Source organism: Thalassophryne amazonica, chromosome 7 (assembly GCF_902500255.1).
Source record: "Thalassophryne amazonica chromosome 7, fThaAma1.1, whole genome shotgun sequence".
Taxonomy (NCBI): domain Eukaryota; kingdom Metazoa; phylum Chordata; class Actinopteri; order Batrachoidiformes; family Batrachoididae; genus Thalassophryne; species Thalassophryne amazonica.
Window position 1 is genome coordinate 36,447,317 of NC_047109.1, and position 27,732 is coordinate 36,475,048.

The window sequence follows — 27,732 nt, forward strand, 5'->3', positions numbered from 1 at the left end:
TTTTCTACTTTTTTTTTTTACTAATAGCCCAATTTCATAGCCTTAAGAGTGTGCATCTCATGAATGCTTGGTCTTGTTGGATTTGTGAGAATCTACTGAATCTACTGGTACCTTGTGTTGTGAAAGTGTAGTGACACGGACCCACAACAGGGGGCGTAAATGAACGGACAATGAAAGAGTCAAATATGAACACTTTACTGTTGTGAAAAGCACAACCAAACACAGCAGATTACAGAATGTGTACAATAGTCAATTAACAAAGGTGACGTGTGGGCAGGCTCGAGGATAGAGGACGTCTGTCCTGAGAAGAACCGGAACCACACGATTTCCTCTGCCACCAAACCTGGAGAATACTGGAGCCGCCAAGTCCCGAAAACCCCAGGTGGCCACCGTCTCCGCGTGTCGGATCTGGTACTGCTGGCGAGGAGCAGAGACAATCAGATGTGGGTGTGTGAACACCCAGTAACAACAATGGTGGAACTCCACCTCCACCTCTCATTCAGAAAGCTGGCACGTGCAGTAGTATGTGTACTTATCAAAGGTTTGGAGTGAAGACGTCAGTCCAAACCCAGCCTCCAGCTGCAAGCACTTACAAAACCTACTGCAAAAATAGCACAAGCAAACACTGTCTGTGGTAGACAAAACAATGGCTGAGAACAAATTACCTCCTAAGGTAGACGATATCTCGGCAGCGAGGTAGAGATGAAGTCTGGTCTTTATGGAGTGGCAAGATGAAGTGCAGATGAGTGACAGCTGTTGTGAGATAATGAGTGACAGCTGTCACTCCCGGCTGTGTCCATGGTGACTGCGCCCTCTTTTGCCTGAAGCCCGCACTCCAGGCAGGGCGCCATCTGGTGGTGGTGGGCCAGCAGTACCTCCTCTTCTGGCGGCCCACACAACAGGACTCCCCCCTCAACGGGCGCCTCCTGGCGCCCGACCAGGCTTGTCCGGGTTGCGGCGGTAGAAATTGGCCAGGAGGGCCGGGTCCAGGATGAAGCTCCTCTTCACCCAGGAGCGTTCCTCGGGTCCATACCCCTCCCAGTCCACCAAATACTGGAACCCCCGGCCCATTCGACGGACGTCCAGGAGCCGGCGCACCGTCCAAGCCGGCTCCCCGTCGATGATCCAGGCAGGAGGCAGCGCCGGTCCGGGAGCACAGAGGGGTGAGGTGTGGTGTGGTTTGATTCTAGACACATGAAACACGGGATGGATCCAGGACTGAGGATCTTGAGGATCTTGTAGGGCCCTATGTATCTGTCCTTGAGCTTTGGTGAGTCCACCTGGAGGGGGATGTCCTTCGTGGATAACCACACCTCCTGCCCGGGCTGATAAGCAGGGGCCGGGGATCGCCGGTGGTCTGCATGGGTCTTCGCCCTCGTCCGGGCCTTCAACAAGGCAGAACGGGCGGTGTGCCACACCCGATGGCACCTCCGCAGGTGGGCCTGGACCGAGGGCACACCGACCTCTCCCTCCACCACAGGAAACAATGGGGGCTGATACCCCAGACACACCTCAAACGGGGAGAGGCCGGTGGCAGAGGACACCTGGCTGTTATGCGCATACTCGATCCAGGCCAGATGTTCACTCCAGGTCGTCGGGTGTGTGGACGTCACACAGCGCAGGGCTTGCTCCAGTTCTTGGTTGGCCCGTTCTGCCTGTCCGTTGGTCTGCGGTTGATACCCGGACGAGAGGCTCACAGTGGCCCCCAGTTCCCGGCAGAAGCTCCTCCAGACGTGTGAGGAGAACTGGGGACCACGATCCGAGACGACGTCAGTTGGTATCCCATGCAGACGGACAACGTAGTGGACCAGGAGGTCAGTAGTCTCCTGGGCCGTAGGGAGCTTCGGGAGGGCCATGAAGTGGGCCGCCTTGGAGAATCGGTCCACTATCGTGAAGATGGTCATCATACCCTGGGACGGCGGGAGGCCCGTGACAAAATCCAGGCCGATGTGGGACCAGGGGCGATGAGGCACAGGAAGCGGCTGGAGAAGTCCTTGTGCCTTTTGATGGTCTGCCTTGCCCCTGGCACAGATGGTGCAGGCCTGGATGTATTCCCAGACGTCGGCCTCCAGGGACGCCCACCAGAAGCACTGCCGGACCACTGCCACGGTCCTTCGCACCCCCGGATGACAGGAAAGCTTGGAACCGTGACAGAAATCCAAGACTGCAGCTCTTGCTTCTGGTGGGATGTAGAGTCTGTTCTTCGGCCCTGTTCCGGGGTCCGGGCTCCGTGCCAGGGCCTCCCGGATGGTCTTCTCCACGTCCCAGGTGAGGGTGGCCACGATAGTGGACTCCGGAAGGATGGGCTCCGGTGGATCCGACAGCTCAGTCTTGACTTCATCTTCGTGCCCCTGGGACAAGGCATCCGATCTCTGGTTCTTGGTCCCGGGGCGGTAGGTGATCCGGAAGTCAAAACGCCCGAAGAACAGTGACCAGCGGGCTTGCCTGGGGTTCAGCCGCTTGGCGGTCCTGATATACTCCAGGTTCCGATGGTCAGTGAAAACCGTGAATGGCACAGACGCTCCCTCCAACAGGTGTCTCCACTCCTCAAGCGCCTCTTTCACCGCAAGGAGTTCTCGATTGCCGACGTCATAATTCCGTTCAGCCGGGGTCAACCTGCAGGAAAAATAGTCACACAGGTGAAGGACCTTATCGGTCTCTCCGCTGTGGGATAGCATGGCTCCTATCCCTCAGTCAGAGGCGTCCACTTCAACCACAAACTGGCGGCTAAGGTCGGGCTGCACCAGCACTGGTGCAGTCGAGAACCGTCATTTCAACTCCTTGAACGCGGCTTCGCACCAATCCGACCAGGGGAAGGGGACTTCAGGAGAGGTCAGGGCTGTCAGGGGGCTAACTACCTGGCTATAGCCCTTTATGAACCTCCTGTAGAAATTTGCAAAGCCGAGGAACTGTTGCAGCTTCCTACGGCTTGTAGGTTGGGGCCAATCTCTCACCGCCGCAACCTTGGCCGGATCAGGGGTGACGGAGTTAGAGGAGATGATAAACCCCAGGAAGGACAAAGAAGTGTGGTGAAACTCACACTTCTCGCCCTTCACAAACAGCCGGTTCTCCAACAACCGCTGCAGGACCTGACGTACATGCTGGACATGAGTCTCAGGGTCCGGAGAAAAGATGAGAATATCGTCCAGATATACGAAGACGAATCGGTGCAGGAAGTCCCGCAAGACATCGTTTACCAAAGCTTGGAACGTTGCCGGGGCGTTAGTGAGGCCGAACAGCATGACCAGGTACTCAAAGTGACCTAACGGGGTGTTAAATGCCGTCTTCCATTCGTCTCCCTTCCGGACCCGAACCAGGTGATACGCATTCCGAAGATCCAATTTTGTAAAGATTTTGGCTCCATGCAGGGGGGTGAACACGGAATCCAACAAGGGCAACGGGTATCGATCGCGAACCATAATCTCATTCAGCCCCCTGTAATCAATGCATGGACGAAGTCCGCCATCTTTCTTGCCCACAAAAAAGAAACCTGCACCCATCGGGGAGGTGGAATTTCGGATCAACCCGGCAGCTAATGAGTCCCGGATGTAGGTCTCCATTGATTCGCGCTCAGGTCGTGAGAGGTTGTACAGCCTGCTGGACGGGAACTCCACGCCTGGTATCAAATCAATGGCACAATCGTACGGATGGTGCGGAGGAAGGGTGAGTGCCAGATCCTTGCTGAAGACGTCAGCAAGATCGTGGTACTCAACCGGCACCGCTGTCAGATTGGGAGGGACTTTGACCTCCTCCTTAGCCTGTAAACCGGGAGGAACCGAGGATCCTAAACACACCCGATGGCAGGTTTCGCTCCACTGAACCACCACCCCAGATGGCCAATCAATCTGGGGATTGTGTTTCAACATCCACGGGAAGCCCAAAATCACACGGGAGGTAGAAGGAGTCACAAAAAACTCAATCTCCTCCCGATGATTTCCAGACACCACCAGAGTTACTGGATGTGTCTTGTGCATGATTAGGTAAGGGAGAAGGGTGCCATCTAGTGCCCACGCCTGCAATGGCAAAGGGAGCGCCACCAGAGGGAGCCCTGCTTCCCTAGCTCATCTGCTATCCAGCAGATTCCCTTCTGACCCCGTGTCCACCAGTGCTGGGGCTTGAAGGGTTAAATCCCCACTCAGGATTGTAACTGGGAGTCGTGTGGCAATACGTGTGTGTCCCACGTGCATGTTATGACCCCCCTTTAGCCCAGTCTCTAAAGGCAAGTGTTGTCGTTTTGGCCGTTTGGGGCAGTTTTTCTGTATATGCTCCTTTGAGCTGCAGAAAAAACACTCCCCGTGGACCAGCCTCCTCATTCTGTCATCTGATCTTATCTTGGCCCTGCGCGTCTCCCTAGCAACGTCAGCAGGGGGTGCTGTTGCCCCACGGAGCGCTGCGGCTGTGGAGCGTGGGGAGGGTGGAACCTTTTCAGACCCGGAAGGGAGAGGGACGGCGCGTGCCCGGCCACGTCCTTCGTCTCGCTCCCTACGGCGTTCCTCTAACCGATTGTTTCAATCAATCAATCAATCAATCAATTTTTTTTATATAGCGCCAAATCACAACAAACAGTTGCCCCAAGGCGCCTTATATTGTAAGGCAAGGCCATACAATAATTATGTAAAACCCCAACAGTCAAAACGACCCCCTGTGAGCAAGCACTTGGCTTGCTCACAGGGGGTCTAACCGTATAACGAGATCAATAAGTTCATCCAAATCCCGCGGTTCGTCCTTAGCTACCAGGTGCTCCTTCAGGACCGACGACAGTCCGTTTATGAAGGCGGCGCGGAGCGCAGCGTTATTCCAGCCGGATCTTGCAGCCGCGATGCGGACGTCGACTGCATAAGCGGCTGCGCTCCAGCGCCCCTGTCCGCTTCCACCTGTGCGGTGAGAGCCTCCATCCTGCGATTAAGGATGATGTTTTGCTCGGTCATCAGATCCAACCGAGCAGTAAAGGCGGTGAGGATTTGCTGCAACTCACCAATCACGCCTCCTGCAGACGCCAGTGCATCCTGCTCTCCCATTGGCTGACCAACAGATGGTTGACGCCCCTCGGGATCCATGACACTGGCCGAGATATCCTGTTGTGAAAGTGTAGTGACACGGACCCACAACAGGGGGCGTAAATGAACGGACAATGAAAGAGTCAAATATGAACACTTTACTGTTGTGAAAAGCACAACCAAACACAGCAGATTACAGAATGTGTACAATAGTCAATTAACAAAGGTGACGTGTGGGCAGGCTCGAGGATAGAGGACATCTGTCCTGAGAAGAACCGGAACCACACGATTTCCTCCGCCACCGAACCTGGAGAATACTGGAGCCGCCAAGTCCCAAAAACCCCAGGTGGCCACCGTCTCCGTGTGTCGGATCTGGTACTGCTGGCGAGGAGCAGAGACAATCAGATGTGGGTGTGTGAACACCCAGTAACAACAATGGTGGAACTCCACCTCCACCTCTCATTCAGAAAGCTGGCACGTGCAGTAGTATGTGTACTTATCAAAGGTTTGGAGTGAAGACGTCAGTCCAAACCCAGCCTCCAGCTGCAAGCACTTACAAAACCTACTGCAAAAATAGCACAAGCAAACACTGTCTGTGGTAGACAAAACAATGGCTGAGAACAAATTACCTCCTAAGGTAGACGATATCTCGGCAACAAGGTGGAGATGAAGTCCGGTCTTTATGGAGTGGCAAGATGAAGTGCAGATGAGTGACAGCTGTTGTGAGATAATGAGTGACAGCTGTCACTCCCGGCTGTGTCCATGGTGACTGCGCCCTCTTGTGCCTGAAGCCCGCACTCCAGGCAGGGCGCCATCTGGTGGTGGTGGGCCAGCAGTACCTCCTCTTCTGGTGGCCCACACAACACCTTGTTTCCCATGTAACAGTAAGAAATATACTCAAAACCTGGATTAATCTTTTTAGCCACATAGCACTACTATTATTCTGAACTCTACTGTACCACACTGTGATGCAGGAGGTAGACGCTCTCGATTGTTGAGCAGTAAAATGCCACCAACCGTGTTCCATTCACATTGTGCTTCCTGAGGACTCTCAGCTAGTGCAGTTCTTGTTGTGCCTTCTTCACAGCAGCTGCAGAATTAGCAGACCAGGACAGGTTGTCTGAAGAATCTTGTTTTAATACATCAATATTTTATTTTATTTATTGATTTGTAGCAAGCCTTGTTAATAGCACGTTACAGTTATTTAAATACGTTCGACTGCTGAGCATTAACAATAAGAAAATACAGCAACTTTATTCACTTCACTGTGGTTTTCTTGCAGATTCGCTGTAACAGAAAACCTGACGGACTGCGATGCCTCATCAAGAGCTGTAGTTTTTTTTTTTGGTTTTTTTTGTATTTATTGACACCATTGGCCTCATACTGTATGAAACTTGATTTCCTTGTGATCACAATTATATTAGTCAGACTCTGCTTTGATCGGCATCATCATTTACTGTCTGTTGTGTTCTGTGCGTACTGCGCTGAGCTGACTTCACAGTTTGGGATTTCATCACGTCAGCTCCTTTACACCGCAAAAAACACTGCAGACACACTGTCATGGACATAATACACTGAAAGAGGGTATAAACGTTACTGCGCTGCTCTCACTGCAACTCCACTCACTCACTTTGTAGTGGCGATGCAAAAAAAAAAAAAAAAAAAGGTGGAATGATGCTCTGAAAAGTGCGACTATCAGTGGGGAATTCACATGTTGCATTTTGTCACAGTTGGCTTGTACTGAATGCAGAAATACTGTGGGAAAACCTCTGATGTTCCACTTAATAAATGCATAAGACTTACAGGGCAGAGATGCATCATTTGTTGTGACAGCAGACTAGATCACAGCCCCAAAAGTTGCCATTTCTCGTTAATTTGGCTGAGGTGTTTCTCTTTTGTTTACTATTCAGTCTCAGACTCGGAGCTCAGCTGGTCCTCAGACCACAGGATGTGTTCAGCTTCAGTTTGATCATTCAGTCTGGTTGAGCTCTCACCTTTCATACCAAACAGGATACCACATCTACGCTGCTGCCTCACTTAGAGACATTTACCACTTTGTTATACTTGTGTTACATGCACATGCCCCAGGAATGTGTACGTTGCCAGATCGGCGTGTCTGCGTCAGCGCTGCTTTACAAGGCGTTATCTGGGGCTGTGGTCTGTCCCACTGCCAAGAAGTACAAGCAGTAGAGTTTCATCTTAGAAGAAAAAGCAGCAGATGGCTACAGATAGAAGAGAAGGTGTCGGTGAGAGTCACCCCATAGTTATGAGAAAAACTTACTGAATGTTGAAATTAGAGGAGTCCCAGATTAACGATGGCAGCTCCAGCGTTTGTATTTTTTTTTTTTACTTCCCCTCTTTGTGGGGACATGATTATTTCATGGTGGAGAAACAAATTTTGTATTAAATGTGCAAATACTGATTTTAAAATGACATGTTTTCTGGAGAACACACGCATATATAGAACTAACAACAGCAAATTTTGGCAAATTTTTATGCACCGACTCAATCCAAAACACAAATTTAGTTTTGCTTAATCAATATACGGGCAGCACGGATTAGTGGTTAACACTGTTGCCTCACAGCAACAAGGTCATGGGTTCCATTCCCATCTGTGGCCTTTCTGTATGGAGTTTGCATGTTCTCCCCGTGTTTGCGTGGGTTCTCTTCCGGTTCCCCGGTTTCCTCCCACGGCCAAAGACATGGAGGTTAGGTGGATTGGAAACTTTAAATTGTCCGTAGGTTTGTGTGTGGGTGTGTGTTGGTTTGTTTGTCTATATTTGGCCCTGTGACAGACTAGCATCCTGTCCTGGGTGTACCCCGCCTCACACTCTATGACTGCTAGAATAGGCTCCAGCTCCCCCGCGACCCTTAATTGGAGTGAGCCATTGAAAATGTATAAGTAATCAACTGCCAACTGCTGAATATTACCACTAACTGAATGGTTGGTGGATGATGGAAATTAGGAGCAGGTGTGAGTGAAAATACATGTAGCTTGAAATGGACTTATCAGTTTGTTTCATGTCAAAGCATAAGCCTGGTAGCCACCAAGAGCACTAGTGCTTGTTTTAAAATCATCACAGTTATTCTTCTGATGCACAAATGCAAATTTTGATAATCTGAGAAAAATTAAATTTAGAGTGCAGCAACAACAACAACAAAAAGAAAGTCTGGAGTTAACAACAAATGAGTGCCAGGACAATGGGTGTCTTTCTTTGTGCGGAGCTAACCCCTTTGCTCTTTCCAAATATTGCACAATTGCCCCTCATTTCTCAGTTGTAACTGGGTCCTGATTCCTAGACAGTAGTTTCACAAGGAAGTGAACTAATTTTAATCATGCTAGCTCACCAAAGAAAAGATTATAATGGAAAAAATATATATATCTTTTAGTATGTACGTGGGGTAAACTCTTAGCTGTATAGTGCACAAATACAACCCCTGGCAAAAATTATGGAATCACCGGCCTCGGAGGATGTTCATTCAGTTGTTTAATTTTGTAGAAAAAAAGCAGATCACAGACATGACACAAAACTAAAGTAATTTCAAATGGCAACTTTTGGGCTTTAAGAAACACTATAAGAAATCAAGAAAATAATTGTGGCAGTCAGTAACGGTTACTTTTTTAGACCAAGCAGAGGGAAAAAAATATGGACTCACTCAATTCTGAGGAATAAATTATGGAATCATCCTGTAAACTTTCATCCCCAAAACTAACACCTGCATCAAATCAGATCTGCTCGTTAGTCTGCATCTAAAAAGGAGTGATCACACCTTGGAGAGCTGTTGCACCAAGTGGACTGACATGAATCATGGCTCCAACATGAGAGATGTCAATTGAAACAAAGGAGAGGATTATCAAACTCTTAAAAGAGGGTAAATCATCACGCAATGTTGTAAAAGATGTTGGTTGTTCACAGTCAGCTGTGTCTAAACCCTGGACCAAATACAAACATGGAAAGGTTGTTAAAGGCAAACATACTGGTAGACCAAGGAAGACATCAAAGCATCAAGACAGAAAACTTAAAGCAATATGTCTCAAAAATCGAAAATGCACAACAAAACAAATGAGGAACGAATGGGAGGAAACTGGAGTCAACGTCTGTGACCGAACTGTAAGAAACCGCCTAAAGGAAATGGGATTTACATACAGAAAAGCTAAACGAAAGCCATCATTAACACCTAAACAGAAAAAAACAAGGTTACAATGGGCTAAGGAAAAGCAATCGTGGACTGTTGATGACTGGATGAAAGTCATATTCAGTGATGAATCTCGAATCTGCATTGGGCAAGGTGATGATGCTGGAACGTTTGTTTGGTGCCGTTCCAATGAGATTTATAAAGATGACTGTCTGAAGAGAACATGTAAATTTCCACAGTCATTGATGATATGGGGCTGCATGTCAGGTAAAGGCACTGGGGTTGTCATTACATCATCAATAAATGCACAAGTTTACGTTGATATTTTGGACACTTTTCTTATCCCATCAATTGAAAGGATGTTTGGGGATGATGAAATCATTTTTCAAGATGATAATGCATCTTGCCATAGAGCAAAAACTATGAAAACATTCCTTGCAAAAAGACACATAGGGTCAATGTCATGGCCTGCAAATAGTCCGGATCTTAAACCAATTGAAAATCTTTGGTGGAAGTTGAAGAAAATGGTCCATGACAAGGCTCCAACCTGCAAAGCTGATCTGGCAACAGCAATCAGAGAAAGTTGGAGCCAGATTGATGAAGAGTACTGTTTGTCACTCATTAAGTCCATGCCTCAGAGACTGCAAGCTGTTATAAAAGCCAGAGGTGGTGCAACAAAATACTAGTGATGTGTTGGAGCGTTCTTTTGTTTTTCATGATTCCATCATTTTTTCCTCAGAATTGAGTGATTCCATATTTTTTTCCCTCTGCTTTGTCTAAAAACGTAACCGTTACTGACTGCCACAATTTTTTTTCCTGATTTCTTATAGTGTTTCTTAAAGCCAGAAAGTTGCCATTTGAAATGACTTTAGTTTTGTGTCATGTCTGTGATCTGCTTTTTTTCTACAAAATTAAACAACTGAATGAACATCCTCCGAGGCCGGTGATTCCATAATTTTTGCCAGGGGTTGTAATAATAACCCATGTGTGGCATAGAAACTGGGGGTGCTAGAGGACCAGATCAAACAGATAAAGGGAGAGATGGTGAGAAACTCTACCTTAAAACATGTAGGACTCCACCTTGATGATCTATAGCTCATGGTCGAACTCGATTCAATTTTACTTATATCGCATTTCCCAACCCTAGTCCTCTGGACCCAGTGTGCTACACATTTCTCCATCCAGTAGCTTTACATTTCAAATATCACGACATCTTGAGTGTGCGACTTTGTCTGAGATCTGTGAGAAACAGTTTCTGGTTTTCTGGTAGAATTTTGCAGGTTTGCCATGAATTTTTGATATTAAACAGATGTTAAGCAAATTGACTTGTAGTTAATATGTAGTTAATCTAGAACACATGAAGAACATATTTTGTGTATTTTGTGGTGATTAATAATTGCAAATGCTGACTTTGTGGAGAAAAACACCTAGTCATTTTTGTTCTTTTCTAGTTCAAAATTCATGCCAGTTATTGGACAAACAAAGCGACAAACACTTGTCCAAAGAGGTCCAGTGCTATTTTGCTGTGCTATTTGAGTGTTCATTTGTCCCGAGTGATGGCTTTTCTCCAAATTTGTATTTTTTGTGGTTCTTGGTGTAGGAATCTGTAGTCTGATCTCTTGATCCCTTCCCAGATGAGTTGCTGTACAATGAAGCAGTGACATGTTTGACCCGCTTCCCTTCTTTTCAGACCAGTTATTTTGGATGAATCATTCAAAAAAAAAAAAACATTCATTACGCTTGTCTTTACCGGAAACTGCTGCGTGCCCATTTTCACCCCAAAAATTGTAGTGCAACATGGAAAAATTCCAGTGCATTTAAGAAGATGCAAAGCCACTGGATGCCCAAACTGCATACGATGAAATAAATCAGGTGTGTTCCATTGTTCAGCCAGCTGCTGATTAGCTCAACACACCTGACTGAGCTGATCTGCTTGTGAGGAGTTCAGGGACAAATGGAAAACGTGCAGTACTTTGAGTCTTAAGGACCTGGATTGGGAAAGACTGGAAGCTCATAGTGCAAGCACTTTTGGGGCACAACAAACTCAATCCATTTTATATTGTGCATAACCTGAGTGAAAAGTAATGCACTAGGCACGAATGGGTTCTATTTACTCTCCTAAATAATCATGGTGGTGTTTTGTATATAACATGATTTGCAGCAACTCCATTCAATTTATTTACGAGGTCTATTAGATAATAAACCGACCCTTTTATTTATTTTTTAACTATATGGATTTGAATGACGTGCGATTACACCAATCATGCTTGAACCCTCGTGCGCATGCGTGAGTTTTTTCACGCATGTCGGTGACGTCATTTCCCTGTGGGCAGGCCTTGAGTGAGATGTGGTCCCGCCCTCTCGGCTGAATTCCTTTGTTTCACACGCTGCTCGAGACGGCGCGCGTTGCTTTATCAAAATTTTTTCTGGACCTGTGAGGAATATCCGAGTGGACACTATTCGAGAAATTAAGCTGGTTTTCGGTGAAAAGTTTAACGGCTGATGAGAGATTATGAGGTGTTTCTGTCGGTGTAAGGACTTCCCACGGAGCGGGACGTTGTGCAGCGCTTCCAGGCGCCGTCGTCGGCCTGTTTTGACCTGAAAACATCCTAATTTAAGGCTTAATTCACCGAGGACGTCGTGAGAGAACAGAGAAGATTCAGAAGAGGCCGGCATGAGGACTTTATGCGGACATTCCACTGTTTAAGGACATTTTTTAATGAAAGACGTGCGCGCAAATTCGCCGAGTCGTTTCCGTGACGACTCGGCAAATCTGTGTGCGCCGCGACAGGAAAAACACCTCCGTGTTGAAAACCATTTGTAAAATTCAGGCGGCTTTTGAAGGCTGTCAAAAAGTGAGTAACTGAGAAATTGTTTAACAGCTTGGGCATGTTCCAACTTGCCCGTTAAGGTTTCCAACGGAGGTGTTTTTCCTGTCGCGACCCCCCGCGGTTGGGTCCGGCCCGACATGCGACTCTGCCCGCACGTTCTTTCATTACAAAATGTCCGTTACAATGGAATGTCCGAATAAACTCCTCATGCCGACTTCTTCTGAAAGTTCTCTGTTCTCTGACGACTTACTGGGTCAACAGAGCCTGAAATGTGGAAGTTTTCAACTTGAAACGGCGAGACGCTGCCGCCGTGGGCCGTCCTTACGGCGACACTACCAGACCAAAATCTCTCATCAGCCGTTAAAATTTTTATCGAAAACCAGCTGAATTTATCGAATGGTGTCCACTCAGTTGTGCCTTACAGTTTTGAAAAAATTTTGATCAAACAAAGCAGCAGTCTCTGAGCCATTCCTAAACAATGAAAAACGACGAGAGGGTGGGCGACTCCTCACTCAAAGACTGCCCACAGGCGAATGACGTAACCGACAGGCGTGAAAAAACGCTTGCATGCCCACAAGGGTTCAAGCATGTCTGATGTAATCACACGTGATTCAAATCCATATGGTTTTTGAAAAAAATAATAAGGTCGGATACTTTTCTAATAGACCTTGTATATGGCGCCAACTGGCAACTTAAGTTGCCCCAAGGCACTTCACAGGAGTAAGATGGAAAGTAACCAACCAATTATCTGTCTGTCGTCTGTCATTGCCTTTCATAGCCAAGAGTACTTGACCTTGAACTTTGTGATTGAGATGGGGAAGTTTTCTGGCAAAAGTTATCAAAGCATGCAAGCAGTTATAGGCGCAACAGTCATCAACTACAGCTCCCTGAGGTGAAGCAGTTGAGCACTTTTTGCATGCAACACCTCCTCCTTCTCAGTCTACCCAGAGTCCTCCATATTCCATCTCATTATGCTGTTCCTTGCCTGTGAACCCGGGGAGGGAGAAAATCACCACAAAAATATGGTACGCAACAGAATTATCAAAGATTTGGATTTTCAAACCCCACGTTCCAGAAGCTCCCACAACACTTCTCTGTTACATTCATATTGGACACACATACTTGGTGGAACAAAATCTTGGACAAGTTCACACATGATTGCTTGGTGAGCCTTTGTGACCTAGTTAAAAGTACGTAATGTTCAAACCCTAGTTGCTGCCCTGCTTCTTAGAGAGACAAGAAAGTGAGACACTGTAATATTATGATTATACTTTCATACTGTGTGAAAGATTTCCAGAATTTATACAGTTCTTCCCATTGGGATCTATGGTGGCCTACGTGTATTAGCTGTGTCCCGTGCTAGCTTACTGTTTCCATTTAATGTCATTATTTGTTACTTTCATTCACAGTTGAAGTTTTATCGCATTTATTTGGCTCTATAATGCTCACACTTGCAAATGTACAACCCCAATTCCAGTGAAGTTGGGACATTGTGCAAAATGTAAATAAAAACAGAATACAATGATTTGCAAATCCTCTTCAACCTGTATTTAATTGAATACACCACAAAGACAAGATATTTAATGTTCAAACTGATAAACTTTATTGTTTTTGTGCAAATATTTGCTCATTTTGAAATGGATGCCTGCAACAAATTTCAAAAAAGCTGGGACAGTGGTATGTTTACCACTGTGTTACATCACCTTTCTTTTTAACAACACTCAATAAGCGTTTGGGAACTGAGGACACTAATTGTTGAAGCTTTGTAGGTGGAATTCTTTCCCATTTTTGCTTGATGTATGACTTCAGTTGTTCAACAGTCCGGGGTCTCTGTTGTCGTATTTTACACTTCATAATGCGCCACACATTTTTAATGGGCAACAGGTCTGGACTGCAGGCAGGCCAGTCTAGTACCCGCACTCTTTTACTACGAAGCCATGGTGTTGTAACACGTGCAGAATGTGGCTTGGCAATGTGTTGCTGAAATAAGCAGAGGTGTCAAATCCAGCTTCAAAAAGTAAAAACCCTCCCATGTGTTGCTTCTTCTACCTGTGCACCTAAAACAGGTGATCTCAATAATTAGCTCATCCACCTGCCTGAAGAAGTGAACTAATTATAATCAGCTGGTTTATTTGGAAGATGGAACAAATATGTGGCTGGACTTTTACTTTCTGAAGCTGGATTTGACACTTCTGGAAATAAGCAGACGTCCCTGAAAAAGACGTTGCTTGGATAGCAGCATGTGTGCATTTGCAATTATAAATGAGACAAATTGAACTCCACAGGAAGTTTGCTTTGAGTTAGCGAAAGTTAGCGTGCAAGCTAATGCCAGCAAAATGTCTTGTAAATGACTCCAGAGGTGTTATCACATTACAAAATAGCTTTTTCAGTTTTAGAAGTGTATATTTCTCACTAGCTTTTCCATAATATACCAGAAACAAAGCTGTTAGCAAGTAGCTACACCAGGAAGTGACGTCACCATGCTAACCTCGGCGAAATGCCTTGTAAATAAGTTCAGAGGTTTTATTAGGTTCCAAACGCAGCAGTTTTTGTTTTAGAAGTGTTTATGTCTCGCTAGCTTTTACATAATATATGAGAAACATGTATATAAACACACAAAACGAGGCAGTGTTGAAGAGACCAGCGACATCACGGTGTCGCTCTACTCTGATTGGCTGTCACCCGTGTTACTCAAAAACGATACAGATCAAATTGAAACACAATGTGACTTTTTAACCTCTTAAAATACATCAAGGTAAGTCCTCGTTGAACTTGTCAAACGTCGGAGTCCCAAGAATGTTCCCTCTAAATTACAAGACTCTGGCAGTAGTAGGACTGGATTTATGCTGAGCAAAGACACAAAGACACAAAGCCTTCGCAATACCCGATGGCCATATTTGATGGCCTCGGGTAAAAATGGATCATTTTTGACAACTACTACATGCACATGTTGCACCCATCAAAAGCAGGGACACACTTTGCATTTCAGTTTTATTTTACAGCATGTATGGAAGACAGCTTAACATCAGTCAGTGAAAGATGATTTAAGATCCATAGTTGTGCATAAATTTCTGCTGCAGCAGATGATGCCTTCCAGCCCCACCCTTCTGATAACAGTAATGTGGAAAAGAATGAAAGAGGAAGTGCCTGGTTTCCGCCTTCCTGTAATATGTTGTTTCACTAACATATTTATAAAGTGATATCATTTTTACTCTTTTACAGGATCACAGATTTCAGCCTCTATGGATCTGGTGCTTAGGTGGTACCACAGCTGACAGATCCCAAGTTGTAGGCTTTGAAAATGTGTCCCAGAGACAGTCCAGCACATAGTAGGAGGATGCAAGATGTAAGCTGGGACAGCATACACTGAGGGACACAGACAGATCAGAAGTCCCCAAATCCTGATGGGGGATACCTCCAAAGGTAGTTGAGAACGAAAGGGCTAAGAAGGTCCTGTGGGCCTTCAAATTCTAGACAGACAAGCAGCTGTTGGCCAACCAACCAGACATAGTGATGGTAAGGAAATGAAGGCCACAGTCGTGACAGATGTGGGAATCCCAGCCGAGAGCAACATCAGAAAGAAGGAGCACAAGAAAATCGATAAGTACCAAGGGTTGAAGTAGCAACTGGAGCAGGTGTGGAAGATAAATTCCAAAGTGGTCCCAGTGGTAAGAGGCGCACTGGGGGCTGTAATGTCTCCACTACCACCACCACCAAAAATGGAAGAGTAGCTCCATGCAGATTCACATTTTTAGCATGTATTTGTGATCTATAATTTTCACTGAGAGAACCACAGTCATTAATAACTCAATGTCAGCGGGACACATAGCACAGAGGAAGTGTTGCAAGTGCTTTGCCAGTACGCTGTGTGAACGTTTTTGATGACCTGAAATGTTTTTGAGGGTACTTTTAACTGCTTCTGGAGAAACATCCCTCCTTCCTGTCACACCGTTTGCCTGATTGTGAGTTATCCCCTGGATGAGGCTGCAGAAAACCCCAGGTCACAAACCCTGCAGAGACTCTATGGCTGGATTTCACAGCGCACAGACAGGAACAAAACTGCATTGTTACTGACAACAGGAAGCGACATGAGAACCAGTCTGTCTCTTACTGGAAGCTGCTTCTTCTGACTGCAGTAAAAAAGAAAATTGTGAAAACTATTCTAATGATGTGCAGATCTCCACCCTCCTGTTTCTCTGTCCTAAACTTTGGCCTGCGTTATGTTCTTTCGCTTCGCCTATAGACCTCAGATAGTGGTTTCCCCTTTAGCCTCGATAAGGGTGAAAAAAGAGGAGACTGACTCATGCATGTACATCTGTGGAGCTGCACTGTGTAACTGATCAAAGACAATTTGTAGTTTCAGACAATTTGCTTCTTTTTTTTCTAAGTATAACATTTGCAAAAGTTCTTGGATAAAATTTGTCGTAAGTCTCAAAAATTCAAATAGTTTTGAAGTATGCAAGGCAAAGCCAGCCCAACTGCATGAAGTTAAAAAAAAACTGAGACACAAACGGTAAAGTGTGTGTGTGCAATAAAACTCAGAATTCAGAAAGCTGTTTTAAATCTAATTGTCTGAACATCCTCATGATCACATAACAAATTAGCATTAGAAGAAAATGACTTGTGCTTGTGGAAATTAGTAATAACAAAAAAACATTGCACTATAGGTGATACCCAGGAACATTCTATTTCTAACACAGTAAGACCATAGAAGCCATTTTGCCTATATATATATATATATATATATATATATATATATATATATATATATATATATATATATAAAACACCTCATAGTGTAGAACTTTATCTCAAGGGTAATTTGATCCAAACCAGGTGAAAAGTGTAGGAGTTGCAGCAGTTTTTTTTACTTATTTACTTATTTATTTGTTTGTTTTGTGGTACTCCATCAGTATCAGTAGTAAAACTACTAATGTATACTGTCTTGTTCAAGTGTGCATTTTTCCTCTCATTACAATATTAAGTCAGCAAAAAAAGGTCTAGAATTGATTTTTAAAATCTCTTGCAAGTTCAGTTAAATCGTGAAGCTGTGTAACTGGTGATGTAACAGACTGTTTGTCCAATAAAAGCTACAGAAGCCGATAACTCCTTCAAAGTCGTGATGGGTGCCTTACTTCACGAGTCTCCTTGCATGGTCATCCTTTTTTTTTTTTTTTTTTTGAGAACTGCTTTGGACTTGGTTGATCAGGTAGCTGAGTGGTTACAGAGTTGGCCTATCACTATGTAGACCTGGGTTTGAATCCTGCTCATGCCACCTGTTTGTGTTCTTGGACAAGACACTTAATCTACATTGTCTCAGCCCACCCACCTATAAATGGGTGCCTCTTTAGGGAAGTAACCTGTGTCCCATCCAGGGGAGTCGCTCCACTTGATGCTACCGAACCCCATGATAAACACCGGCACCAGCAGGCCTCAGGGCCCAAATACGACTTAGGTCTTCTACTTCGGACAGATTTAACACATTCTTAATCACTGTATTTACGTTATTTTTTATATTTGGGTTGCCCAGTTACTTGTGGATCCAAAATGGAGAAACTATGTATACAAATGGGTGTAATTCCGAAAAGGTTAATGCAAGACTTTTCTTGCCCCCCGTGAATGATTGCTCACAATCTACACTACAAGCACATCTTGATTGTTTCATTTTAACTCCATTGTGGGGATGTACAGAAGCAAAACTACAAAAACTGTTACTGTCCAAATTCCTGTGGACTTAACTGTTATGTTTGATTCATGCAAAACACTCCACTTATTGCGTTGCAATAACAAGAATGCAAAGTCCAATTGATTAACCCTTTAAAATGGAACTTTCTGCAACTGTTTTCTTTCTACTGGTGGTATTAATATTTCTGTGTCTTTGTGTCCATCCCAGAGCTCTGCATATAGCTGTGGTGAAGGGAGAACTGGCGGTCATCCACACATTGGTTTCCCTCCTTGTGTGGGCTCAGAGAGGAGTTGACATCTACAACAACCTCCGTCAGGTGAAACAAGTGCATGGATGCAGACATGCCTCTTAAAATACTTTAACAGATTTGTGCATAAAAGCACACAGTACATGCACATACACATGAAAATTCAGTAAGGTATGTCTTCTATAATATATTCCAGTTATAAGGCAGAACTATGCTAGTGTATACTAAGATATATCTAAAAAAGAAAGAGTAGAATAGAAGAGTAGAGTAGAATAGAGCCACTTAGGTGCCTGGTCTTGAGAACCAGAGATGGTAGGTTGAAAAGCTTTTTTATCCCATGGGAATGCATGCAGAGGAAAGCAGCTCCCACCATTGCTTTTGCAATTCATTTTACATGTTGTTCAAAAAGGTGTCCAATATTTGTGGTGTCATGATACTGGAATTTTTAACTGTTGGATTACTAAAACAGTAAGAGATCTCATTTACTGTTTTAGTAAGCAGATTTTCATTACCGTACCCTCCAAATTGCACAATTTGAAGTAAGCAAGTCAACTTGGGCAACTCTGTTTTTTCACTCGAGGCCACCACAGCAGATTCAAGATGAATTTGTATGTTGATTTGGCACAAGTTTGATGCTGGATGCCCTTCCTGACACAACTCCACATTACATGGAGATTGAGTAAGGGTGGTCTTGCACCAGGAACCTTCTGCTTTGAAAACAAGTGCACTAACCACTTGGCCCCCTAACAAATGGAAAAGGGGAAACGTATATGGGTGTCAGGGACTCTGAGCTTAGTATCAAAAGAGTTAACACCATCATCAAACCTGGAATATACCACAGCTTTTAATTATGTTCCATTTGTATTCAGCTGGAGTGACTGAGGTGCAATGCCTTAGTGGGTAGCACTCTTGCCTCACAGCAACAACATTGTGGGATCGCCTCCCGCCTGGGGCCTATGTTTTCGTCTTGTTTACGCGGGTTCCTTCCAGCTACTCCAGCTTCCTCCACCCACAGATGTGCAGGTTGGTTGAAGTGGTGACTCTAAATTAACCGTAGGCATGAGTGAGGGTGTGAATGGGTTGTGTGTATGGTTTTGGTCTGTGCTAGACTTGCGCCCTCGCCAGGGTGTATCCCACCTCTCACCCAGTGACCGCTGGGATAGGCTCCAGCCCTTTGTGACCCTTAACTGTTATAAGCAGGTTTTTAAAAAAAATGGATGGAGTGACTGAAAAAGATGAGTGTTTGTGAGAAGGAGGTGGGGCTAATGTGTGCTAGGAGAAAACAGAGGGATACAGGAAAGAGTGGGTGGTACAGGTATTGCGATTCTGGAGAAACAGTATGGAATCATTTCAAATATTCTGAATCAATACATATTTTAATATATAACGCAATGCTAAAGTACCCTATGCCATATGAGCATTGTGTTTTTTTTATAATTTTTAGTTGTTTAAATAATTATTAAGATCCTATTCTCAAGGTCAGTATCTGGGCATTTGACCTAGAGGGGTGAGTTTTCTCTGTGAAAACACTGGCGAACACAATACAAATACATGTAATATGGTCACTTTTCAAAGGGGTCAGACTCGTCAATAAAGTCAATTTAAAGTACAATTTACATCAGCTTGGTGTATAAACCTCATCAATCCAGGCAATGATAGCTGTCGGCTGGCCGTTAGAAGCAAGTTAGAGACAATAAAAAACCGGCTGATTTCAATAAAACAGCATACAGCCCGAGCGTGTTTTCACCGAGTGGACAGTCACAGAAGCACAAATTCTCGCCTTTGGATTGGCCATTTTGCCAAAGTGACATAGCGCCGAACTTGAGAATTGTCTTACGTACAGTTTGTACGTTTTCAAATCAAATGATCATTTATTCATGCTGTCCAAATCAAGGAATGTTTGTAGATCACCATTTGTGCATTTGCAGTTATAAATGGCACAAACTGAACTCCACAGGAAGTTAGTTTTGAGTTAGTGAAAGTTAGCGTGCAAGCTAATGTCGGCAAAATGTCTTATAAATGATTCCAGAGGTGTTATCAGGTTACAAAAACAGCTTTTTCAGCTTTAGAAGTGTATATTTCTCGCTAGCTTTTACATAATATACCAGAAACATAACTGTTAGCAAGTAGCTACACCAGGAAGTGACGTCACCATGCTAACCTTGGCTAAATGTCTTATAAATAAGTTCAGAGGTGTTATTAGGTTCCAAACACAGCGTTTTTAGTTGAAGTGTTTATTTCTTGATAGCGTTTACATAATATATGAGAAACATGTATATAAACACACAAAATGAAGCAGTGTTGAAGAAACCAGCAACTGATGTCATGGTACAGCTCTACTCTGATTGGCTGTCACCTGCATTACTCAAAAAATGATACAGATCAGATTGAACCGACATTTTAACCTCTTAAAATACATCAAGATTAGCCATCATTGAACTTGTCCAACGTCTGAGTCCCAAGAATGTTCCCTCTAAATTACAAGACTCTGGCAGTAGTAGGACTGGATTTATGCTGAGCACAGACAGACGCAAAGCCTTCGCAATACCCGATGGCCATGTTTGATGGCCTCGGGTAAAAATGGATCATTTTTGACAACACTACTACATGTGCATGCTGCACCCGTCAAGGGCAGGGAAACACTTTGCATTTCAGTTTTATTTTACAGCATGTATGGAAGACAGCTTAACATCAGTCAATAAAAGATGATTTAAGATCCACAGTTGTGCATAAATTTCTGCTGCAGCAGATGATGCCTTCCAGCCCCACCCTTCTGATAACAGTAATGTGGAAAAGAATGAAAGAGGAAGTGCCCTGGTTTCCGCCTTCCTGTAATATGTTGTTTCATCTATTAAAGTTGTGGCTTTTAATAGCAGTACAGTGGAATTTACCCTTCGCAGTGCCTCCACCTGTATCTGAAGCGTGCACAAACCACAAAGTCATGCACATGTCCGTAAGGAGCACCTGAGTGTTCTAGATTTTTTTGTCATTGTTGTGTTTTGTTTTTTGCATTATGCTCTGCAGGATGTCAGGGTTAATGATCTCATTAGTGCACGTGAGTTGACTTTCAGTAGCTCCATTGATTTGCAGAAACATTACCAATGATTTTGTTTAGCATGTTATTGTTTGTGGCATTATTAGTGAGAAAGCCAATACTGGAGTTTTGATGGCAACAATTTGTGCCTTTTCCTTTTGTCTTTTGGTCACTGTCCATGTTTGAGATTCAATCATTATTCATTTTCTACTGCTTATCAGGTCACATAATCCATACTGCTTCCAGGGGTCTCCTTCCAGTTGGAAATGCCTGGAAGACCTCCCTAGGGAGATGACCAGGGGGTGCCGAATCACTCCAGGATACCTTGTCATTGGGTGTAAGCCCAGATACCCAACGGAGGAACCTTATTTTCACTGCCTGTATTTGCGACTTTGTTCTTTTGGTTTTTACCCAAAGCTCATGACATAGGTGAAGATAGGAGCACAAATCAACTGGTACATCAGGAGCCTTCTGACTCAGAGGTGTGCACGCATGGCTATAATGATACTGGGATTTCTAACTTCAATACAATACCTTGAAAAATAGTGATACTAAAATGTGCATAATCCATTCTGTTGACATGTGTGAATAGAATGAATTATGCACGTTTCTGCTTCTGTGCATACACATAGGGTTTAGTTGTGATTCTACAGAGTTTTATAAATGAAGGCTGAGCCCGGCGCCCGATTACACCTGATATTTAGACCAACATGCCCACATGAGCAGAGGAAGTAGCGCAATTTATGTGAGATAAGTGAAAAAATGAAATCTGCCTTGGGGATGCCAAGTCAAGGGTGGGAGCATGTGCTGGTGCTGCCCTTTGCCGCATATCCACAACACCAACAGACAACACATCTGAGCATTTGCAACAGAAGGAAAAGTGCTATAGAAATGCTGTCCATTTTTATCCTGTGTGCAGGGTATTGTTTTCACTGGTGTGTGTGTGTGTGTGTGTGTGTGTGTGTGTGTGTGTGTGTGTGTGTGTGTGTGTGTGTGTGTGTGTGTGTGTGTGTGTGTGTGTGTGTGTGTGTGTGTGTGTAGACAAGATAAGTCAAAATCGAATGGATGGATTTCCATCAAACTTGGTGGGAAAATTACTTGGATATCTAGAAATGAGAAGATTTTGGAGTTGATTGGTCAAAGGTCATAGGTCAATGTCATGGAAAAACTGGTCTGAAAAACATCTTCTGTTATACATTTCAACAACCACGGAGCCTAGATGGATGAGCTAAAGTATGTATTGATCAGCAAAATACTTGTGACTGGTTGATATGAATGACTTCATAATGAAGTCACACAGAAGTCTTGATGAAATCATAAAGTCAAAAGGTTTTTGATGAGAGACTGCTGGCAGACACAACTCAGACAACTGAGGCCCAACTGAGGCTTCAGCAACAAATTCTAAGCACATCTCTTTGTGTTATCTCCTTCATTTCATCTGGACTACATAATTGGAAAGTGTCTTGGGAGGAAGCTGGGGTTGAAGATAAGAGGGAAAAAGATGAGTTATGCAGATTTGATGGCACAGATTTTTTTTTTTTTTTGCATCAATGATATCAACATTGCATCAACATTGCTGCGAACAAATAATAATTTGCAGTCCTTGTCCCTGGTCAGGCTTTCAAATACAATAAAAAGACATTTCTACAATATCTAAAAATACAGTTTAAAACAAAAATGTAAATTTACATAATTATGTTTGCCTGAACATGTGAGTCAGTATAAGACCTCATTAGTGCTCGCCTCTCTGAGTTTGGCTTTTGCACTAAACACTGAATTGAACTGGTGAAAACCTCCACAAGTGTGTCCTTTTCACTGGGTGATTTAAGGTTGTTCAGAACACTGGGACTCAACACATCCGGTTGCTTACTTTGCACTGAATGAAACTTTTCTAGAATCTTCCTACTCAAAAAGAAGTTTGCTGAAAATTAAAGATTCTCCCAATAGAGGTGTAGTGCAGTGAATATACTGCCATTTCAACAACTAGGTTATAATATGTTAGTGGTAGCACAATGCTGACATGCAACAATGTCAAAATACAACTTCTTGCACGTGGTACTTTACCACTTTTCTCTGTTTTTATGCCATTGCAACCTAAATAAGTGTGGATTTGCTCTGTTGGATATTCAGAGAATGAACCGAATCCTACCATCCCTGGTTCTCAAGACCAGGCACCTAAGTGGCTCTACTCTACTCTTTTCTACTCTCATATTTTACTCTTCATTTTTAGATATTTAGATATACCTTTGTCTACTGGCATAGTTCCACCTTAGAACTGGAATATAATATATAAGATATACCTTACTGAATTTTCATGCAGGTCATGTGGATTGGACACTTTGAATTGACCTTGAATGTGTTTGTCTGTCTACATGTGGCCCTGCAATAGACTGGTGTCCTGTCCAGGGTGTACCCTACCTTGCACCTTATGACCACTGGTTCAGGCTTCAGTCTGTCCCCCCATGACCTTAACTGGAGTAAGCGGGAATTGCAAATGAATAAGCTGTTTTCATTAATTCACTGTAATTCTGCATTTCCACCATTGTCTCACTTGCTTGAGACACTTTTTAAGCCCCCCCACTTGGGATGTGCATTCTGGATATGTCAAGTGATGTTGTTTAGTATGTTTTGCAGTGTATGACCAATCCATCCACATTTCCTCCTTAGATGATTCTTGCAGTACTTGCTGCTATACGTCCTCATTATGGATTTTCTCAAACCGCTAAATGTTTTAACTGTGCCTCAGGCAGCTCTCGATAAAGGTTTGTACTGTTGGAGCCAAGATGGTTTTTGAAAAAGGCTTATCTTTATCAGTATCTAGTCTTAACTGTAATTGGAAGAGACTTTTCTTAGAATTATAAAGGGCTGCTTTTACTAGGAAGCTTTATAGTCACTGCTGTTGGAGATTACCAGTAATCTAAGATGCAAACAAGATGTTTTCAGGAAAAACATTATTAGGGTTGAGTTGGCAGTGTGCATCACTAGCACTTGCACATAATCCTGACTTGACTTTGGGTTTTTGAATGCCTATGTCTGTGAGTAACACTGGCAATTCCATTATTATGTCCACCAACTCACAGTTTAGATCTTCCCAATAGATCATGAGGCAAATGCATTAAAGCGATGAAACAATCTCTATATATTGCATATGGTTACATGTGAACCAGCGTGTTGTGCATCTGGTAGCTTTGTAACCTCAGCAGTGGTGAAAAAGCAAACATTACCACATGTACGCACACAGTGCTGATTAATTTTTGTGATTCAGATGACAGAATTTGGACAAACTACGTAATACATGCATACCCTGCAACAAAACCGCATCAAGATAGATGAATGTGCATGTGAATGTCAGGAAAGGCCGCCCAAATTGTAGGTGATCAAGGCATAACTATACCTATTAGTATGCATGCATAAACTGTATATATATATATATATATATATATATATATATATATATATATATATATATATATATATATATATATATATATATATATATATATATAGAAACTCTGTGTGACGTCAACCACTGGTTTTGTATTGAGACCTAGAGGGGCTGTTTTGAAGCCAAAATTGCTTCTCTGGGTCTTGCCAGTGTCTGCCTTTGTCACAACAAACCCATAAATGAATAAAGAGATGGAGTGTTTGCGAGACCAGGCTGGACAAATGAAGCCTGAACACTCCCCCATCTTCACATTACTGAACAAGCTAAGCTAACAGGCTAACCTGTGTTTATTAAATTATATTTTTTGGGGACTGGGCGATGGTTCTCATATCATGTGGCTTTGGTGAGGGCATTACAAATAATAACCCATTTATTTCATCAGTAATCATGGCTTAACTGGACCTAAAGTTATGAAGCTACGGATTGGGGTTAAAAGTGCTAAGGCCATTAGCATACAAAATGAAAGAACGTGAAAACTTCACTCAACAGAAATACTGGAGCACAGACGTCTGAAATGATCTGACATGTAGCAGCTACAGCTAGCGACCTCTGTGCTACTGGAACTCTGAACTGCTCAGAGCACGTTCAGTGACAGCTAGGGTAGCTGTCACTGAATTAGTTTAAGGTGTTTTAAGCCATGCATAATTAGGGGCACGTCTTAAAACACCTTAAACTAATTAATTATTTTTAAAAACCAATCACCCCTGTACAGCTGTCATGGAGTGGAAAACTAGCTGGGAGATCAAAACTGTTTTGTTTTGTTTTTTTTGTATATATTTTTTGTTTTACATAGGTTTCTGTGAGAACCTGCTCCTTTTTGGAGCCAGCTTCAAGTGGCCATTCAAGGAACTGCAACTTTTTCTTCCTATTGGGCCTCATTTTGGATGGCCAGAGCTTACCACTTGGACACACTGTCACCATCATTCATTATGTCGTTGTTTAATTTGTTGAATGCTCATCATAGTCTTCATTTCTGTCATTGCAGAAAGGCAACAGATATGAGGAATCACTTTATTTATTGGCTAACAATCTTTTTTTTTTTTTTTTTTTACACATTTAAGACATCTGGCACTTTTCTGGATCATCCTGGATCATGTGGAGAAGAATACTGTACTCATTAACAAAAATGCAGTTTGATCAAGGTACAAATGGACCCAATGAACTTTAATTGAGGTATTGAGATTCTTCATAAATTAGTCAACAGAATTGGTCACAGCGACGCTTACTGGAAACTCTGCCTCTGATTTTGTATTTCCCAATCCAGGGCCGCCCCGGTCTGTTGCCTTAAGGCAGCATTTCCACATTCTGTTCATCTCTGTGGCTTCAGTCTTCTCTTCCCGCTGCTCTGCATTCTGCCGGCTCTCTTGTTTTCATTCTTATGTATAGAGAAACACCTGAGTGGTGCAGAGCTTTGGTTCTTCAAGTTGGGTTTTCACACCGCACAAGACACCACAGGTTCGCTTACCAGAAATAACGCTGCTGCTCTGATTGGCTGTTGTCTTTCCTCATCGCTGAGGCTTCACTGCAGGGGTTATGTGATATCCTGTGTCTGCACACCATGTGAAAATACACGCACATGACGCACACACACACACGTACATACATACACACATTCTTAATGTGTGCTTGTCGCACCATATGCAGCTATAACCCAGAAGGGAGATTTTCAGGCACAGCGCACATCACACTCATTTGCCTACCAGATGATGTGGTTTTTGAGAGAGTGGCATAAAGAAAATGCAAAAAAAAAAAAAAAAAAAAAAAGGCAAGGGAACTTTTATTTTTAAAAACATAATGTTTTTCAAACAGCAATGAACGTTCTTTTTTTCTAGACTGGACTCATTTTCCAATATTATCCAGTACTGATGATCAAATTCAAAGTTTCTGGTGGTTTTGCATGTGGAATGTTTTTGAAAGTGTTACTATCACTACTGTAAGTGAACAATCCTGCAAGTGTCAGTGTTGGATTTACCTTGCAATTCTGTACTACAGAAGAAAGAAAGGCGTTTGATACTCCCACACTGTACATGATACTCGTGTGATTATATAAGTTGTGATCTACTTTCAGCAGTTCTTCCGTCAGATGTTAGCCTTGTGCAAGATGTAGTGCACGACAGTAACACGGCCAGAGTTTGGGTCCTGATTCCCCTACGACCACCCGCCCAAGCTAAATAGATGCACAGATGCCCGTGAGCCACTGAAGTGAATGCTTTATAGTGCTGCAATAAAGCTCTATGCAGATGATTCGCATACCATTATTGAGAAATAACTGCTTTTATATTTCTGTAAATTGCCTTTGCTTAAAAAATTCATCAAGTTTGCGGCAGTTTTTTGTTTGTTCATAGTTGTGCCAAGGCATTTTTTTTTTTCTTCTGTGTAGCCGTGTGTGCATGCATGCATGTTTGTGTGAGCTTTAGTCTGCTTCTTCCGAGAAATCACATGACCCCCCCGCTCTGGGCTGTTTCTCAACATACCTGAGGTTGAGAGGGTAGTTCACAGGGACTTTCCCTTCCTGCACATCTCTCTCTCTCTCTCTCTCTGTCTACCTCTATTGTGATTTCTCTATCTTTCTCGTTCACTGCGATCTGCATGTGCTGTCGCATGTCATGTAGGGTTTCTAATCCTAACCAATAGAGCGCAAGTGTCAACAACATTGATGGAAGCGCTTGATATCTATTTGTGCAACAGAACACGCTTTATCAAACTATGTGCATCACAGAAAACCCAGCCTCGGCCTATTTGTGCTGCATTCCTTCCTCCTTCATGTTTGGCACAGCCCACAGCTCGGGGCTGTCCATAGCCAGAAAACTACGGTACTCGCTTTTCTCATTCTTTCTTTTACTTTATTTTGATTCACTCATTTTGCAGGAATGTGTACGTAAGTATTCCGACTCGGGGAAAGAGAAGGGATTTTCCCTGTTTATCCTGTCTTTCCCCTTGACTCTCGTCTGCTGCTTCCGTCTTTCCCTCATTTGGCCGTCCCACTGCCTCTCCATGTCCTTCCTCTGGATTTTTGATGTAGTCACTTAAAGTCAGCAGCTGTCCTCTGCAGCCATTTCCAGCAGTGAAGTAATGACTTTCCCAAACAAGGCCTTTTATGTTCTCATTGACGTCTGAGAGTTGGCACAGTTTAACTTGAGTTTACGGTAAAATGTGTTTGTTTTATGGGCGCTGTGTTGGCTCGAAATGCTGCTGTTTATGATGGAATTTGATAGAGCAGTAAGTGAGTGAAGATTACAGAACATCACTATCACAAGGTCACATGTCTGCGACTGCCAGTGAGTCACAGGATTCACAGGAAGGGGTGTTGACTGGAGGAACACTGGCATTGACAAACTAGAGAAATTTCAGCAAC

The 27,732-nt window shown here is 43.6% G+C and overlaps 1 protein-coding gene across 1 annotated transcript in view; it reads left to right on the forward strand.

The window, feature by feature from the left end:
- bcl3 (BCL3 transcription coactivator) overlaps window positions 1–27,732 on the forward strand; it is a 75,827-nt gene that overhangs the window by 21,599 nt on the left and 26,496 nt on the right. Inside the window, exon 3 of the mRNA XM_034174017.1 lies at window positions 17,859–17,967. Within this exon, the coding sequence (XP_034029908.1) occupies window positions 17,859–17,967 (109 nt within the window). The remainder of the gene's footprint in view (window positions 1–17,858; window positions 17,968–27,732) is intronic.